This window comes from Seriola dumerili, unplaced genomic scaffold (assembly GCF_002260705.1).
Source record: "Seriola dumerili isolate Sdu_G_001 unplaced genomic scaffold, Sdu_1.0 BDQW01000312.1, whole genome shotgun sequence".
Lineage (NCBI taxonomy): Eukaryota > Metazoa > Chordata > Actinopteri > Carangiformes > Carangidae > Seriola > Seriola dumerili.
The window spans coordinates 347612-362611 of NW_019174567.1; the positions used below are offsets into that span (position 1 = coordinate 347612).

A 15000-nucleotide genomic window follows, 5' to 3' on the forward strand; every position below is an offset into this window, starting at 1 on the left:
AGTGGACAAACAGAGTAGTTCATGTAAAAGCAGACTGAACATCAGCATCTGGAGGAGACTCTGATCCATTTAAATACAGATGTTTGACTGAAGACAGATGTTTAAGGTGTACAGAGGATGTTGCAGGTTGAGGATATAGACAGGTTTATGGTTTTGTGTGTGTGTGTGTGTGTGTGTGTGTGTGTAAGTCACAGTGACACAGATTGACAGTTGTTTGTGTGAAACGGCTTCACAGAAAATAGCTGCACAGGCCACGGCCTCCATTAAATGTGTGTGTGTGTGTTTAGATGGGTTACACAGATGTTCTCTCTTTCACACACACACACACACACACACACACACACACACACACACACACACAGAGGTGAATGAATAATTAAGAGAGAACAAACTGATCCATTGGCCAAAAATCTCTTCATGTTCATTCTTCTGTTACATTATTTATATATATATATAATATATTCTATAATAATGATATATAATAATAGTAATAAATAATAAAACACGTCAGATATTCCAGCTCAGTAATAAAACCTGTGGGTTTAAGGTGCAGCACCAGTAATGGCCACTAGAGGGCTTCTTTAAGTTCCACACACACATCATCACAGTCTCAACAGTTTCTTCTTTTATTGAGTCCTAATGATAACTACCACACACAGTTTATCACAGTGATACTGAGGAACAGCTCGCCTCCAGCTCCGCCTCCTGTCTGTCCAAAGTCACTTCATCTTGATCCAGAATCCAGGTTCAGAACCTGGAGCCGGTTGCACAAAACACCTAAAGTCTTCTCCTTTAGTTTGACCCTGAAGGTTGAATTTCTCCTTCGCTCAGAGATTTCAGGGTGGTAAAATCCTACAGCTTCCATTTTCCTGCCGACTGCCGATCAAATCTATAATGTACAATCAGTTCCTGATGGGTAAGGGTGTCCATCAGGTTCTCCCGGTCGCTGAGTTTAACTGACTCTAAGTGATTCCTTAAGTATGAGACCAAGATGAGGAAAAAACCTTAAATACTTCAGTGAACATTTTCAGGAAACCTTAACTCAAACTGTAAGGAATGAAGGATTAATATTTACTCATATCTTCTGTCTCTCAGCACACCACCGTTCTCCCCTTCATCATCATCGAGATGCGGACCACCCACCACCGGTATCCCAGCAGGACGTGGGGCGTGGCGGCGGTGTGCTGCTTCGGCGTGGGATACATCCTCTGGTACCTGATGTTTCCTGTTTCACACACACACAGGTCATGGTGTAGCTTCATGTAATATGAGATAATGAAGGTGTAGGTTGGTGCAGGTGGTTTAAAAGACTTGAACCTGAACTTTGTGTGGCCCCGCCCACCCAGGACGTGCTGGGTGCACCAGGTGACAGGTGTGTGGGTGTACCCGGTGCTGGAGCGCATCACCCCACTGGCTCGAGTCGTCTTCTTCAGCGCCATGACGGTGGTGATCTGTGTCTTCTACGTGCTCGGGGAAATCCTCAACAGCTACATCTGGGACCACACACACACAGGTACACACACACACACAGGTACACACACACACACACACACAGGTACACACACACACACGAACACACACACGTACACACACACACACACACACACAGGTACACACACACACACGAACACACACACGTACACACACACACACACACACACAGGTACACACACAGGTACACACACACACACACACACACACACACACACACACAGACACACACACACACACACACACACACACACTGTCTGCTGACTTCACTCTCTCTTTCTCCCAGAAAAGGTCAAAGGTGAGTGACCCCCCCCCTCAGCTGTGTGGGTTTCTAAATCGGCTTGGGTCGGACAGAGGAGGGCGAACGAGCCCCGCCCACCCAGGACAGCACAAGAACGAAAACAAACGACCTCTCTGGAATGACCTTTGAACTGTATCCATGACGACAACTCTAAAAATAACAGAATCATCATCAGCTTAATGTAAATAAGGAAAAAACAACAGATGAAGCTTGAAACCTTTTTTTTTTTCTGCTTTGTTACGTTGAGGACGGTAAACACACACACACACACACACACACACACACACACACAGAAACAGTGTTTGTAATATGAACTATTTAACAAAGTGAATGAATTCCTTCATGAGCTACTGAGAAACTCAACATCAGTAATGTGTTGATCATGATTATTACTGATTATTACTGATTATTACTGATTATTACTGATTATTACTGATTATTACTCATCCTCTGGGTCACTACAGGTACATGTATGTCAGTACAAACATTAATAAAGTCTGAGTGGAGAATCATTCTGTCTCTGGTCTTGTCTGGTCTGTTCTGTTCTGGTCTGTTCTGGTCTGTTCTGGTCTGGTCTGGTCTGGTCTGTTCTGGTCTAGTCTGGTCTGGTCTGGTCTGTTCTGGTCTGGTCTGGTCTGGTCTGGTCTGTTCTGGTCTGTTCTGGTCTGTTCTGGTCTGTTCTGGTCTGGTCTGGTCTGGTCTGTTCTGGTCTGTTCTGGTCTGGTCTGGTCTGTTCTGTTCTGGTCTGTTCTGGTCTGTTCTGGTCTGTTCTGGTCTGGTCTGGTCTGGTCTGTTCTGGTCTGGTCTGGTCTGGTCTGGTCTGGTCTGGTCTGGTCTGGTCTGGTTTAAAAAAAAAAAAAAAACACAACCAGTCCTCAAACCTGAACCCTAAGCCTCTGATTCAACCCACAGGAGCGTCTCCCGAAAGAGTGTCACCTGTACCGGACCTTGGTTATCATGGTTACAATAATAAACACACAGACCGTTATGGAGAGCGGCGTTACCCACCTTCGTCGCCATGGTTACTATTATAACAGTCATGGCTTGGTTAGGTTCAGGAAAAGATCGTGGGTTAAAATTAGTTACTTGCTCAACATCTTTGACGATCTTTGTTGTCATGGTAACAACATTAACAGTTGGTTTCACACAGGAATCGAACACGCCGCTCTCCTGTGTGAATAAAACAAAGTGTTGTGCAGATGTGGAGGCTTTAAATATGATTTCACTCTCTACGTTTAAAACAAACACATGAAGAAAAAGAAAAGCTGATGAAAGAGAAACAGAGAGTAAAGGATGTGGGTCGGACAAAGGGACAAAAAGTGACGGAAAAAACTAAATAATAAAGATTCATTAACAGATTCATACAAGACAGACTGAATACAACAAAAGAAGAAACACACTCCTCCCCCAGCGATGACAGAGTTGGACTGTAAAGGTTAACAGTGAAACCAAAAAAAAACATGTCAACGCAACACTTCCTGTCAAGACAAGACAAACCAGACTCCTCCCGTCTGCTTCCTCCTGCAACGCAAACAAACGCTTCCCTGATGAAAACACAAGAAGAAGAACTTGTTTCAACACTGTTGTTCTCTCAGCCACACACAACGTGACATGTGACGTTACACCGCTTTCCAGCGTGTCCCACAGAGTGTGTGTGTGTGTGTGTGTGTGTGTGTGTCAGTTTGGAGAGGAGAGCTTGACACAACACACACTGTTCATTAGCGCTTAACAGCTAATTCTGCACTGCTGTGTGTGTGTGTGTGTGTGTCGTCTCTTCATTAACACGTCAACTCCTCCACTATGAGGTGACACATTAAAACATTCAGGAATGTTCTACTCTGCATTAATTAGCATAAATTTACATGCTAACGAGCAAAGAGGAGCGGCACCAAAAAAAACAAAAAACACACACAACACACTTTCATTAGTGATGTAACCGTGTGTGTGTGTGACACAGTGACATGTATTCACGTGTGAGGAACTCATGTTGACTTGTGAAGCTCTGAACGTGTCTGTGAAGATGAAGTTTACAACAAGGAACAAGCAAAAGGGTTCAAGCAGGGAACTGATGTGAAGGAAGGAAGGAAGGAAGGGAAAAGAACAAAGGAAGGTAGAAAAGGAAGAAAGTGATGTATAAAGGAAATATGGAAGGACATATGAAAAAGGAAGGAAGAAACAATAGGAGGAGGAAGACAGGAAGGAATGGTGTGAAAGAAAAAAAACATGGTCGTCCATTGAAGGAAGGATTTGAAGAAAAGAAGTAGAAAAAGGGTTTAAAAAAGGAGAGGAGAAATGAAAGAGGGAAGAAAAGGTGAGAAAACGAAACAGGAACAAAGAACAAAACCAGAAAGGAAACGGGGAGGTGTAAAAAAAAAAAAAAAAAGTGGAAAGAGGGAAAGAAGGTGATAAATGAAGGAAGGAATTAAGCAGGAACAAAAAAGGGGGGGCGGTATAATATGTCACTGAAAGATAGAAAGGGATGAAGAAGAAAAGATAAAGGTGGTAGAAAAGGGTGAAGGAAGTTGTACAGCAACAATATGAAAGGAGGAAACAAGGAAGTAAAAAATGAAAAACAATGTAAACGGAAACAAGGAAGGTAAGGAGACAAAGTGAGAAATGAACAAAGGAAGGAAGGAAACAGTGGAGGAAGGAAGGAAGGAAGCGGTGGAAGAAGGAAGGAAGTTGTCAGATGCTGAAAGGATGGAAGGAGACGAGGGGGTGTGAAAGAGTTTAAAATCTCTCCATCGCTTTGTCTGAAAAAGCAGGACGTCTGAAACACACACAAACATATATATATATGTATCTATATATGTATCTATATATGTATCTATACACACATTCAGTTCTCAACTCTTGCGAGCTGCAGCGAACACAAACACACACACACCACACCACAGTACATGTGTGTGTGTCTGAGAGGAAGTGAAACAGATCCGAATTTTGTCAGCGTCTGTGTTACATGAGGTCACTCCTGTAGAGGCACGCGCACACACACACAAACACACACACACTCTTCCTTGTTGTGTGTCATTCTCAGACACGTGACAGGAAGTGGTGCGGTGTGCTTTACAGTTACAGATGGAGAAGAAACTTGAAGAAAGAACCCGTGGTTCTAAACAGCAGAGATCGACGAGGACACAGAAACAACACGATCGTGTCTGGATGTTCATCATCTTCATATTTTAAATTTTATTTTTAATTCTTCTCGTCTGTAGGAAATCAAATCGTGCTGTTGTTCCTGAAAAGCTGATATTTAGTTGAAAGTGAGGAGTTTAATTTCTCCTGTGTGAACGTTGAAGTTATTTGACCTGCAGCTCCCCCTGCAGGCGGAGGTCTGAACACAACACACAACACACCAGTTATAACATCATTTATTACATTACAGCAAATATGAAAAGGTAAAGACAAACAATATATAAAAAAGTAAATCAACAACTCGTGGAAAATGTCAGTCCTTCCTTGTTTTAGGTTTTGGGGCTGAAACAGAGAAAGAATAAGAATGTTAGAGAAGAGAGGAACAAGGAGAAAGGAGAAAGGAAAAGGAGGAAAATAAAACGAGGATAAAGTTATACAGAGGAAAAAAAGATTAAATGGTTAAGAAATGTGAAGAAAATGAGAAAAAAAAGGTAAAAGTAAAAAATAAACATCTGAAAATGACAGGATGATGAAGGAGAAGAAAAGATGAAAAGATGTGATTAATGAAGAAGAGGAAAGAAAAGATCACAAACAAGAAACAAAAAGGACAAAATACAAGACAAGGTTAAATAAGATGAGGAGAGATGAGAAGAAAGAGACAGAAGAAGAAAACAGAAAAGTTGAGAAAAAAGGAAGAAAAGAAAGAAGAGAAGAAGAAGAAGAAGAGATAGTTTCTACTCACCGTTTGGATTCTCCTGTTTGTAGAAAGTCTTCAGCATCTCTACAGCTTCCTGTGCTCTGTGACCTGAAACACACTGAACACACAGCAGTGTGTGAACACTCAAACATTACATCCATATGTGACAGTTAACCATACAACAACAACAACACACACACAAATAAAAAGATAAAAACACACCAGGGACAAACACACCTTGAACGTGTTCCCAGTCTGAGGTAAGTCTGCAGAGGAAACATCCAGAACCGAACCGCAGCCTCCGAACCGCTCGTTCCTGCAGCCGTACACGACCACGGGGATGTCTGACAGGAAGTGAAGGAACAATGATCCACACACACACACACACACACACACACACACACACACACACACACACACACACACACACACACACAGAGGGCCGGGAGGATACTGAGCAGGCGTAGGGCTGCTGCGCACATGATGCACGGCTCCACGGTGACATACAGGGCGGTTCGCTCGCACACACTCCTTACATCTAGGTTGCTATGGCGACACCGGTCCAGGAGCTGGTCCAGAGCGACCATCTCAGCGTGACGAGTCGCCTGGAAAAACCCAAACACACGTCACACGCAGAGAAACATATGTCAAGCTTAGGTGTCGTGTTTTCCACCTCATACCAAACTCCATGAGAAAATTGAAAGATTTAAGAGGTGACGGCTCCTGCAACCAGGGATTTTACTGGGTACGATGAAATACTAACTCATTGATTTTACCTTTAATTAAATGTGCAATATCAATAAAACTGCCCTAGATTTGTAAGCCTAAATGTTGCAGTAGCTGCTGTGTGTTTGGAGACGATACACGCTTGTGTTTTTATGACATGAGGGGAAAAAAAATTATTTCTGCATCTCAAGTTTTCTCGGACATAAAAACAGGAAAACAACCGGTATTTTTATTTTTATACAGAAACAACACACTCTTCAGTTTTCCTACATTTTTGGTCTCGTTGACCTCATTCCTTCCTCTGCCCACGACTTCATCATTGTAGACCATCAGACATCCAACGGGCACCTCGCCATTCTCCAGAGCGTCTTTGGCCTGCAGCAACACATTCACACGTTATTACCACTGATTGTGTTTACGTTTATTTATATTCCTGGTTACATGTTTCTACCAGTGTCCAGGTGTGTGATTGTCTATGAAAGTGTCTGTGAAGGTTCAGAAACCAGGATCAGGTGTTGACAGGCCTCAGGATCCTGGTTTCTATTTGACTTCTCCATGTTGCATATCCGGGTTTCTGTAACTGGGATTACTGCGATAAAACCAGGACGCTGGTGCACATGTAAACACACTCACTGATGCGTCATGATGTTGATGACGAAAATATTTTAGACAAATATTTTGTTATGAATTTTAAAGACACTTTAAAACATTTCTCTCCACTTGTTTCGACATTAGAAACTGGTTTAAGATGTGGCAGAAAAAATGTCTCTTTTACACGTATTTTGGTTTTTATATGAAGTTAAAGATATCTGATAAAAATGTTCCCACCATATCAAATGCGTTGGCCATCCATTTCTCAATGTCTTCATCACGCGGGTAAAAGCTCTCCGCTGACGTAGCTTTAATTTCTCCCTGCGTTTCCATGGCAACTACTACTACTACCTAACTTCAATAAAACTCATATCAGTCCCATTACGATGAGTTTGTACTTTATCTGCTCATTTTAGTCACTTTCAGCGACGTACGTACCACCACGCATTCACACGGGAGGGGGAAGATAATATTGGACGGACCACTTCCAGACATGCGCAGTAGATCTAGACGGCAGCGTGCCGATGTTTTCGATGCGTCAAGTTGATTACAGCGGACTAGATGTAGACCGGATGTGAGGGAATATTACCAACAAAATAAAACCGTAATTTTTGACGATTGTTTTAGTTTGACAAAATTTGGATTTAAATTTACAGGTGAAACGTATCTACTGAAGCATTTATAAGTATGTCTCTGTTATTTAGTAGTAACATTTTATTTTACTATAACCTGTATTTCTCTGAAAAACATTTCATTCAAAATGACTGAGGGTCGACCATCTTATATTTTAGGTCAATCCGAGTTTTATTTTGAAATTCACAACCGGAACTTGTATTATTTACGCTGCTTACTTTGATCGGGGCACTTTTTTGACACCTAGCATGTTAGCAGCGGTATGTTAGCCAGCCGAAACTCTTCAGCTAACATGTCCGTAAAATAGTCCGCACGAAGTCAAGAGTACGGAGAGTTTTTAGTGGTTTAGTTCGTGAACTTTTCTCTGTCCGAAGATGTTTTCGTCTGCCTGGAATTTTGTTAAACGCCACAAAAGGAAATTTATTTTCGCCGGAGCTGTAGTTGGAGGTAACTGCTGTTCTTGTTAGCTACTGTGCTAATAGCAGACTGTAGCAGAACGCCAGAGTACGTTAAATAATCCTGAAATAGCATGTGTTTATACTTAAAAGTCAAAGTACGTGTCTCTTAAAATATATTTTAACTATATTTAAGAATCAAAGTGGTTGTTTTTTTTAATTCGGTTCATATTGTTTCCACCAAGCAGCAGAATTTCCAACATCTACTGGTGTCAACCGTCTACAGGGTGTATTTTATTGGAAAATAACCGTGGCAAGACCAGATGACAAAAGTTACATTTTACCAAAATTAATATTGTATATAAAGTTGTTTTTATACCGACTTTAAATATGACTTGCAACGATTCAGTGAACGTGTTTATTTACATTTTGTTTGAGGCGTTTGCTTATGAGCAAGGCATCTTTAAATCTCCAGAAAGTTGAATGGAGTTTGGCGTAACGTTCCCAGCATGAGAGCAGCACTTATGGATGCTAATTGTTAGCATTTTAAGTTATCACTAAGCTGCTTTAATGCAGGGCGAGGTTGAAGTACTACAAGTAAACACTGGCTCTAACTGAACTGCTGAGCAGTTAGTGTTTGATTTATCTAATGAGGCTTTATAGAAACTATGTCTTTTCTAAATTGCTAATTATTTTTTTAATGATTGTAAATCGTCAATCAATATGCAATGAAAGTTTGTGGATTTGTTAAATATATGTTAGGCCTTTGAAAGATTTAAGAAGGGAATTGATTTTGGCGTTCAGAGTATTTTTTGCATGAAATAATCATAATGTAAGTGTGCTACTAAAATGTATATTGTTTGCAGATTCTATTCTGAAACACTGCAAATTCTTTGGTGACTTTATTAGTAATTCAGATTTGTCTCGAAGTTTTATTATTTATTTCCTGTGCTTGGTTTTAATTCCTTCTACTTCTTGTTTGTCTGTGATCCCCAGGTGTGTACTTCCTGGGTAAATATGCCCAGAAGAAGATCAGGGAGCTCCAGGAGAAGGAGGCGACGGAGTACATCGCTCAGGCAAGAAGGCAGTTCCACTTTGAAAGCAACCAGAGGACGTGCAACATGACAGGTAACCTCTTCACGCACCTGAGTTATAATCTCCTAGAAGGTAAATTTAGCGCATCTCGAGAGTAAACGTTTATGATTTGAATGTTTGTGTGTCACAGTGCTGTCCATGCTCCCTCCACTGAAAGAAGCCATCGTCAATCAACTGAACTCAGAGAGTCTCACTGCACTACTCAAGACCAAGTGAGAGGAAGAGTCTGTTACTGTCAGAATCAATGGATTCAATCTGTTTCCAACCCACTTACACACACAGTTCTACACATTCGCATTAGACTGTATGGAGTTCATTTATACCGTCACTATTTTTACACAAATATGCCACTTTATCACCTTCTTGATGTTGAAGTATTCCAGTACTGGGTGTGTGCTGTGAGACTCAGTCTGGATGATGTAGAACCAACATTAACGCTGCTTTTTCTTCTTTCCCGTCGTCTCACAGACCAGCCAATAAACTGGAGATCTGGGAAGATTTAAAGATCATCAGTAAGTTCAGTTCCTCCCGTCAGACATCATCTGTAAACTCAGTGCTCAAGTCAAACCTAATGACTTGTCTGTACTGAGAGAGAAGGATTAAAAACTTTATTTGATCTTAAAACCGTGTTGCGTCGTTCAGGTTTCACTCGCACCATCGTTGCCGTGTACAGCACCTGCATGCTGGTGGTTTTGCTGAGAGTCCAGCTGAACATCATCGGAGGATATCTGTACCTGGACAACTCTGTAGGAAAGAACGGAACGGTGAGGAGCTCCATGATGTCTCCATGAGCTGCTTTCACACGTACAGCTGTAACGTGTGTGTGTGTGTGTTTCATTTTTCTTACAGTTACCTTGTGCATTTTTATGTGAAATACCTGTCAGGTGATGTGAAGTTGACCTCCTGTGTTTGTCTTGTGATGTCACTTCCTGATCTTGTCCAGAGACAGAAAATTTAAGCTTCTGTTCACACTTGACTCTGATGCAGTGAATCTGATGTGTCTTTGTGTTTGGTTTACTGTGGAAAACCGAAAATCTGAGAAGATAGTTCATGTTTATTTACGTGTGTGTGTGTGTGTGTGTGTGTGTGTGTGTGTGTGTGTGTGTGTTCCTCTTGCAGACTGCTCTCGCTCCCCCGGACGTCCAGCAGCAGTACCTGTCCAGTATCCAGCATCTGTTAGGAGATGGTAGGCTGCTCTGTGATCCCTGCACGTCATCCTGGTTTATTATGTCATTCATTAAAAGTCGTCTGACTTTCTCATTTATTTGCTGGTTTGATGGATAAAGAACAAGAAGAGTTTACACAGTGTTGTATCTATCAGGCTGTAAAACATACAGACAGTGTTACATCTAAACTTTTAGATTCAGTCATTCGTTCATTATCTATTCCCTCTGTCTGTCTCTGTTCAGGTTTGGCAGAGCTGATGACGCTGGTGAAGAAAGCCGTGCAGAACTCACTGGGAGGGTGAGTGTCTCAACATCATGATCCGTGTCAGTTCTAAATGTGCATCTTCAGTTCCCAGAGTTTCAGAAATTAGTTCGACCAACAGAAAGCCAAATATATTTAATTTATCATCATATGAAACAGAAAAAAACGACAGATCCTCAAATTTGAGAAGCTGGAACCAAAGAATGAGACTTTCTGTCTGTGTCTCTGTACGATACGTCTGTATGAACTGTTGACACGTGACCTCGTGTCTCTGCAGCCTGTCTCTGAAGCAGAGTCTGTCCCTGCTGGAGCTGGAGCAGCAGCTGAGCTGGATCAGGGCGGAGGTGGAGGCCGGCTCGCAGCGCTCGCTCTCCTGGTTCATGCTCGCCGACGACGAGAACGCGCTCGCCGACCAGGTGACGGCGCAGAGAGCACGGTCGACAGCGGCGTGTGATAAAGCTGCAGCTGGGTGTGTAACACGTGTTCTCCTCTGTGCAGGCGTGTGGGCTGACGGAGAACGACCGCATGACCATCAGACTGCTGAACGAGACCAGAGACATGTTGGACAGGTGAGCGCCGTCCTCACGTCACCTGTGCGTGTTTACCTGTGTGAACTGTCTGACTGTGGCGTCGTGTGTTTGTGACTGCAGTCCAGACTTCACCACTGTCCTGAACGCCTGTCTGAACCGCGGTTTCTCCCGTCTCCTTGACAACCTGGCCGAGTTCTTCCGCCCGCCTCCTGGAGACTCCGCCCCCAGCTGTGCACCTGACAGGTGAGCCGTCTGAACGACACCTGCAGCGTGTCCCAGCATCCAACCTCTTCCACCCGACCCGTAACAATATAGAGGCGGAATGATGTTTTCTTCTTCTTCTGCACTTCTTATTTTAGATCACCTGTCTCTTTCCTTTTAACGCTTCTTGTTGCCGGCGACAACATAAAAGCTCATTGGATTATCCCAGTGATGGGCCTCAGTACCAGGAAAAAAAACCAGTGGCATTTTTACTGTTTTTAAAGATTTAATTTTAAAACATTTGAAAACATTATTTATATTTTTAAAATTTTATCTTTTCACCAAAGTCGTTCTGTTTTGCAAATGATTTGTGGCCCACTTACACTCCCTTCATGGCCCACCAGAGGGCGGCGGCCCGCAGCTCGGTGAACCACAGCTTGTTGATTTGTGTTTTTGTAGAAAATAATGAAGAAACTAAAGAAGAAAACTTGAAGTTCAAGAATATTTAGTGTCAACACGGAAGATATTTACATTATGTACTGAAAACTTGTTTAGGAAGTTACATACAGTATTGATTTTTGATTGATTGATGTTTCACTATTTTATATATATTATATATATATCTGTCAGACATCAGACATTTTTTGTAACTTTATTGTTGGAAAATTATTCTGAAGAAGGAAGCTGGAATGACTCTGTGTGTGTGTGTGTGTGTGTGTGTGTGTGTGTGTGTGTGTGTGTGTGTGTGTCCAGTCTGTCTGCGGTCAGTCTGCCGCTGGCGAAGATCATCCCCATCATCAACGGTCAGATCAACACCATCTGCAGTGAAACTCCGAGTCACTTTGTTCAGGTAAAATCAACAGACCTGCTCTCGGCTCCGGCCACCGCGTCGCTCATGTTCTTCTGGGAACAGGAAGTCGACTGTGTCTCTCTCTCTCTGTTTGTTGAATCACAATCGAACACGTTCAGTTACAAACAGATTCATCATGAAAGATGGTTTTCATCAGTGAAAATAAAACCTGACGGCTGATTCCTAAAACAGACTTTCTTCCAGTGTAGAACACAAAATAGCAGGAAGTTAATGTTGTAATTTCAACAATAAAAGCAGTTTGGTGCACGGAAGCAGAATAAATATGAATCAGTCTTTACTTCTCTGTGTCGGTCTCACAGGATCTGCTGCTCAACGACCAGGTGAAGGAGTTTGCAGCCAACGTCTACGAGACCTTCAGCGCGCCGCAGGAGCTGCAGAAATAACCGAGAAGAAGAAGAAGAAGAAATGAAGAAGAAGAGCGGGGTGAGAAACAAACAATAAAAGCCTTGGACGCTTCACCCCTCCCTCCTCTCTGTGAGACTGTTCGCTCTGCGCCGGTGGAAAACGTCCACGACAAAAACATTCCCAGGAGCGCCTGTGTCCCGTCTGCGAGCGGCGGCCATGATGGATTACGGAGGCGGTGGAGGAGGGAGAGAGACCTGCACCAGGTTCACAGTCACAGCAGAGTCTGCCACGATGAACCCTGGAGACCACCGCATCAGGGGAACCGGAGTCCTGTAATGTCGTTTTAAATTCACCCCGAGAGGCGGGAAAATGCTGAAACTGTCAAAGTGCGGTGACGGATCAGAGGCTGACGACAACATGAGTTTAATTAGTTCCAGGTTTTAGGACTTTCCTCTTTTCTATCAGCAGTGGTGAGTGTTTTCATGTCTGTTCTCTGCGTGGCTCCTCATCAGAAGGTTTGCACTGTGTTCACTTCTTTTCTTATCATTTAATCCAGGTGGTGGGGGAGGGGGTGGGGGGGGCTGATGGACAGTGTTTTACTCCTTTCTTTCTTTTTGTCATGTTGGAAAAACATCTGCAGCAGCTTGTGAGATATTTGAGGATGTTACAACTTCTAAAAACAGATCATCACAGGAGGCCGACTCCCACAGCTCCAAGTCTTATTCCTACTGAAACATCATTATGAACAAACTCGTATCAGTCCAACTAGTTAATGAGTTGTTGCTCTTCCTGCCTCTAAAGACAACGACGCAGCAGCAAAACAAACTTCTTCTCATCTCAAATCATCCCAAAATAAAACGAGGAGCAGATTTTAAAACGTTCCTTCAGTGTTTAAACTGATGTTTTACTCGCGTTAAAATCCTGTTTCTCTGGTGTTTGTCCAGCAGAGGGCGCTCTTCTTCTGCTGTTGTAGGAATGTGCACCTCCTCACTCTCTTCCTCACTCTCCTCCTCACTCTCCTCCTCACTCACCTCCTCACTCTCCTCCTCACTCTCCTCCTCACTCTCCTCCTCACTTCACTACAGTTTATTTTCTCCCATTTTTAACTCAAATTAAATCAACTTCTCTGTGTGTTGGTGTCACATCCTGGTTCACAGCTGAACGTCCAGAGTTTGACATTAATGACAACAACTACTTTGTAGGAGTGAGAATTATTATTATAATTATTATTATTATTATTATTGTTTCTCTCACAACTGGCAGATTATGATGAAAGTGATTCTCCTTCAGTTCTCTCGTGTTTTGTCTGAATCTGGATGAATGTTACGTCTCAGAGCAGAAATTAATTTAGAGTCTTATTTGTTTAAATGCAACAAATATTAAGTTTTTAAATTAATCATTTTGTAAAACAGTGAAAAATACCTGAAAAATATTTCCCTAAAAAGTTACTAACGATGATCCAAACTGTTTGCCAATTAACAATCTGTAAATCGATTAATCGGCTCATCGTCGCAGCTCCAATTGCTCTGTCCATGTGTGTTCAGCTCCTCCTGCTTTAGCAGTTAGCTTAGCATAAACCAGTTGTTTTCAGCAGGTGAACACACCTGACTCACCTGATGGGTCGATCAGGGTCACCTGAGACCAGGACCAAGAGTCACTGATCGATCCACCAGGTGCGAGTCAGTGAGCCGAGGTGAAGGTTTGTTTCCTGTCCCAGTTCCTGGTTTCAGCCGAGCAGACGGGTCATGACGGGCAGAGACGGGTTTCTGCACCGTCTGACCCGAGTCCTGCTTCCAAACACTACAGATTTATGTCACCTCAGTGCCACACGGGTGGAGTTAACCTCATTCAGAGATGATGGGAAACATTCATGTCGAATCTGTTGTAGTTGATGAGCGGCTGAAATCCTCTGACTCCAGAGATCAAAGAGTAAAAATATAAAACACTCGTACAGCTCTGATGTCAGACGTGTGTGTGTGTGTGTGTGTGTGTGTGTGTGTGTGTGTGTGTGTGTGTGTGTGTGTGTGTGTGTGTGTGTGTGTGTGTGTTAACCACAGCAGATTTCAGTCGACAGTTTCCCTCTCAGGAGATGACTAAGATCAGGTGACGGTTGTGCTGAGTTACTTCCTGGTTGGTCGGTGAGAATGTAAACGTCTGTGTGTAATCACTGAATGAATGACAGCCGAAACGTCTGTTTGTAGCCGTTTATCAAAGAGATAAATAATAAAGTTAAAATGTGATTTCATACACACCGCACGTGTTGTGTGTTATTGGTGATGGTGTCAACAGGGGGCGCCGCGCCGCCGCTGGAAGCGGGAAGAGACCCAGCGTGTTGATTAAGCTCTGACTCAGCCGTCTGCAGGAAGATGCTGTTTCTTAATTAGTGATTGATGATTAATGAGCCACTTGATTTCATCGAGTGGATCTGGGTGTGTGATGACAGGTGTTTGTGGAGAAGGTGACATCATCAGGTAAAAAAAACTATTCCTGTATGTAACAGGATCATGTGACAAACATGTAGAATCATGGACTCTGATGAAACTGGTTTGTCACATGACGAC

At 42.7% G+C, this 15000-nt stretch overlaps 3 protein-coding genes across 4 annotated transcripts in view; 2 read left to right on the top strand and 1 right to left on the bottom strand.

Moving 5' to 3' along the window:
- Window positions 1–2053, top strand: part of aig1 (androgen induced 1) — a 25364-nt gene extending 23311 nt beyond the window's left edge. The window contains exons 4-6 of the mRNA XM_022758938.1: window positions 1096–1211; window positions 1347–1513; window positions 1778–2053. Coding sequence (XP_022614659.1) covers window positions 1096–1211; window positions 1347–1513; window positions 1778–1797 — 303 coding nt within the window. The 3' untranslated portion in view covers window positions 1798–2053. The remainder of the gene's footprint in view (window positions 1–1095; window positions 1212–1346; window positions 1514–1777) is intronic.
- Window positions 2054–5011: 2958 nt separating this feature from the next.
- Window positions 5012–7401, bottom strand: adat2 (adenosine deaminase, tRNA specific 2). Of its 2 annotated transcripts, none has more exons than XM_022758965.1 (6): window positions 7179–7401; window positions 6621–6725; window positions 6079–6229; window positions 5862–5968; window positions 5670–5742; window positions 5012–5269 (listed from the first exon to the last, which is right to left on the bottom strand). In XM_022758965.1, exons 1-6 carry the CDS (start codon window positions 7272–7274, stop codon window positions 5241–5243), a joined length of 561 nt encoding a protein of 186 aa, XP_022614686.1. In that variant the 5' UTR covers window positions 7275–7401; the 3' UTR covers window positions 5012–5240. The 2 variants fall into 2 exon arrangements, with proteins under 2 accessions (XP_022614686.1, XP_022614685.1); XM_022758964.1 differs by having other exon boundaries at window positions 5847–5968.
- Window positions 7402–7835: 434 nt separating this feature from the next.
- pex3 (peroxisomal biogenesis factor 3) lies at window positions 7836–12963 on the top strand. Its single transcript, XM_022758941.1, has 12 exons — window positions 7836–8021; window positions 8966–9097; window positions 9195–9276; window positions 9533–9576; window positions 9707–9828; window positions 10184–10250; window positions 10474–10528; window positions 10770–10908; window positions 10991–11061; window positions 11143–11265; window positions 11977–12073; window positions 12394–12963. The coding sequence occupies exons 1-12, from the start codon at window positions 7949–7951 to the stop codon at window positions 12475–12477; spliced, it is 1089 nt and encodes a 362-aa protein (XP_022614662.1). The 5' UTR covers window positions 7836–7948; the 3' UTR covers window positions 12478–12963.
- Window positions 12964–15000: the final 2037 nt, after the last annotated feature.

Excerpts from the sequence above, each read along its gene's own strand:
- adat2 (XM_022758964.1), bottom strand. The coding sequence starts at position 7,274 with ATGGAAACGCAGGGAGAAATTAAAGCTACGTCAGCGGAGAGCTTTTAC. Across the intron at positions 6,726-7,178 it reads TGGCCAACGCATTTGATATG|GCCAAAGACGCTCTGGAGAA; the intron begins GTGGGAACATTT and ends GTGTTGCTGCAG. Across the intron at positions 6,230-6,620 it reads AGGTCAACGAGACCAAAAAT|GCGACTCGTCACGCTGAGAT; the intron begins GTAGGAAAACTG and ends GGGTTTTTCCAG.
- pex3 (XM_022758941.1), top strand. The coding sequence starts at position 7,949 with ATGTTTTCGTCTGCCTGGAATTTTGTTAAACGCCACAAAAGGAAATTT. Across the intron at positions 8,022-8,965 it reads CGCCGGAGCTGTAGTTGGAG|GTGTGTACTTCCTGGGTAAA; the intron begins GTAACTGCTGTT and ends TGTGATCCCCAG. Across the intron at positions 9,277-9,532 it reads ACTGCACTACTCAAGACCAA|ACCAGCCAATAAACTGGAGA; the intron begins GTGAGAGGAAGA and ends GTCGTCTCACAG.